This window comes from Camelina sativa, chromosome 16, assembly GCF_000633955.1.
Source record: "Camelina sativa cultivar DH55 chromosome 16, Cs, whole genome shotgun sequence".
Lineage (NCBI taxonomy): Eukaryota > Viridiplantae > Streptophyta > Magnoliopsida > Brassicales > Brassicaceae > Camelina > Camelina sativa.
In genome coordinates, this window is record NC_025700.1 from 16,450,508 (window position 1) to 16,451,761 (window position 1,254).

Below are 1,254 nucleotides of genomic sequence, written 5' to 3' on the forward strand. Positions count from 1 at the left end.
CTGTTGCTGTTACCCTTTGTGTCAAATCCATTGAACAAGCTGAACCCTTGCGTTTTTTTCTCCGGTTTTGTTGGTAACTTAGACCACACCGCGCTCTTAGTAGCTTGACCATTCACTCTAAGTGATTCTGAAACCAATCTTGCTCTTGTAGTAGAAGTTGTTGTAGTATTATTGATTCCTCCCTCAGTTTGATGATCCCTTGACCGTTTTCCTAAACATGGTGGAGTCTCTGAGGTAGGACATATCGGAACCGTGCAACCCCAGTAGAAAGGGATAGGGTAGAAATTAGCATTAGGACCTGTTGGACTCCATTGGTAAGGCCAAGGAGAAGTATTATTAGGTGACATTACTTGCGGTGGAAGAAACCCTTGGTAGTTTTGGTGTTCTTGAGAAACTGAATGATCAGCACTTTTCTTCGCGGTATCTCCTGACTGATGCTTACCAGTCTCTGTAACCGAAGATTCCGAAGAACCGAAACTAAGGATCGTTCCCGAGTGATTGTTATCACAATCCTCAGAAGTGACTTGCAAGTAATGGTTTGAAGAAGGCCATCCTTTGTTCTTGCGACGACCTGAGCCGACGGGAACGCTCCTCATGGATCCACCAGCTGTCCAATATCTCTGACAGTTCCTGCAGAAGTAACGTGGCTGGTTCACGTTGTAGTTGTTGTAGTAACAGAACTTGGTGTTTGCGCTTTCGCATCTCGGACATGGAAGAAGCTTGTCCGGTTTCTTGAGAGCCGTTGATTTCTCTCCTGATGTAGTACTTGTTGTTGTTGTTGTCGTGATCTCGCTCTGTTGATCACAGTTGGTCTTAGAGCTTATTGGTGATGATGAGATCTCAGATACTGCTTTTAACGGTTTGTTTAGATCGGATAGTATGTAAGGATCTTTGAATCTGTTATTCTCTTTCTCATTTTTATCAGCCGGAACCTGAAATTGTTTTGTAGAATTTGGATTAGAAATAGCAAAGAGCCATTTTACGGATATAAATAGTCTATAGCCAATAACCAATATTTAGTGTTTTTAGTAATAATAGCTAACAAGGTGAGAAAGATGTTGAATCTGGTATCTAGTGTTCATAATTCAACTAAAAAATCAGAATTTTGAAATCGTGCTTTCTTAACTATGCAATAGTTTTTAAAAAAAAGTGGGATTTATCATAATACTAAATGAAAAAATGGAAACAAAAATTAAACTCATAAGAAAGAGCATAAAACAGAGAGATGAACAAGAAAGTCTCAAAAAAATTACG

General features: G+C 39.6%; 1 protein-coding gene across 1 annotated transcript in view; it reads right to left on the reverse strand.

The window, feature by feature from the left end:
* LOC104750800 (cyclic dof factor 5-like) overlaps positions 1-1,254 on the reverse strand; it is a 5,678-nt gene that overhangs the window by 3,809 nt on the left and 615 nt on the right. The window contains exon 2 of the mRNA XM_010472648.2: positions 755-932. Coding sequence (XP_010470950.1) covers positions 755-932 — 178 coding nt within the window. The remainder of the gene's footprint in view (positions 1-754; positions 933-1,254) is intronic.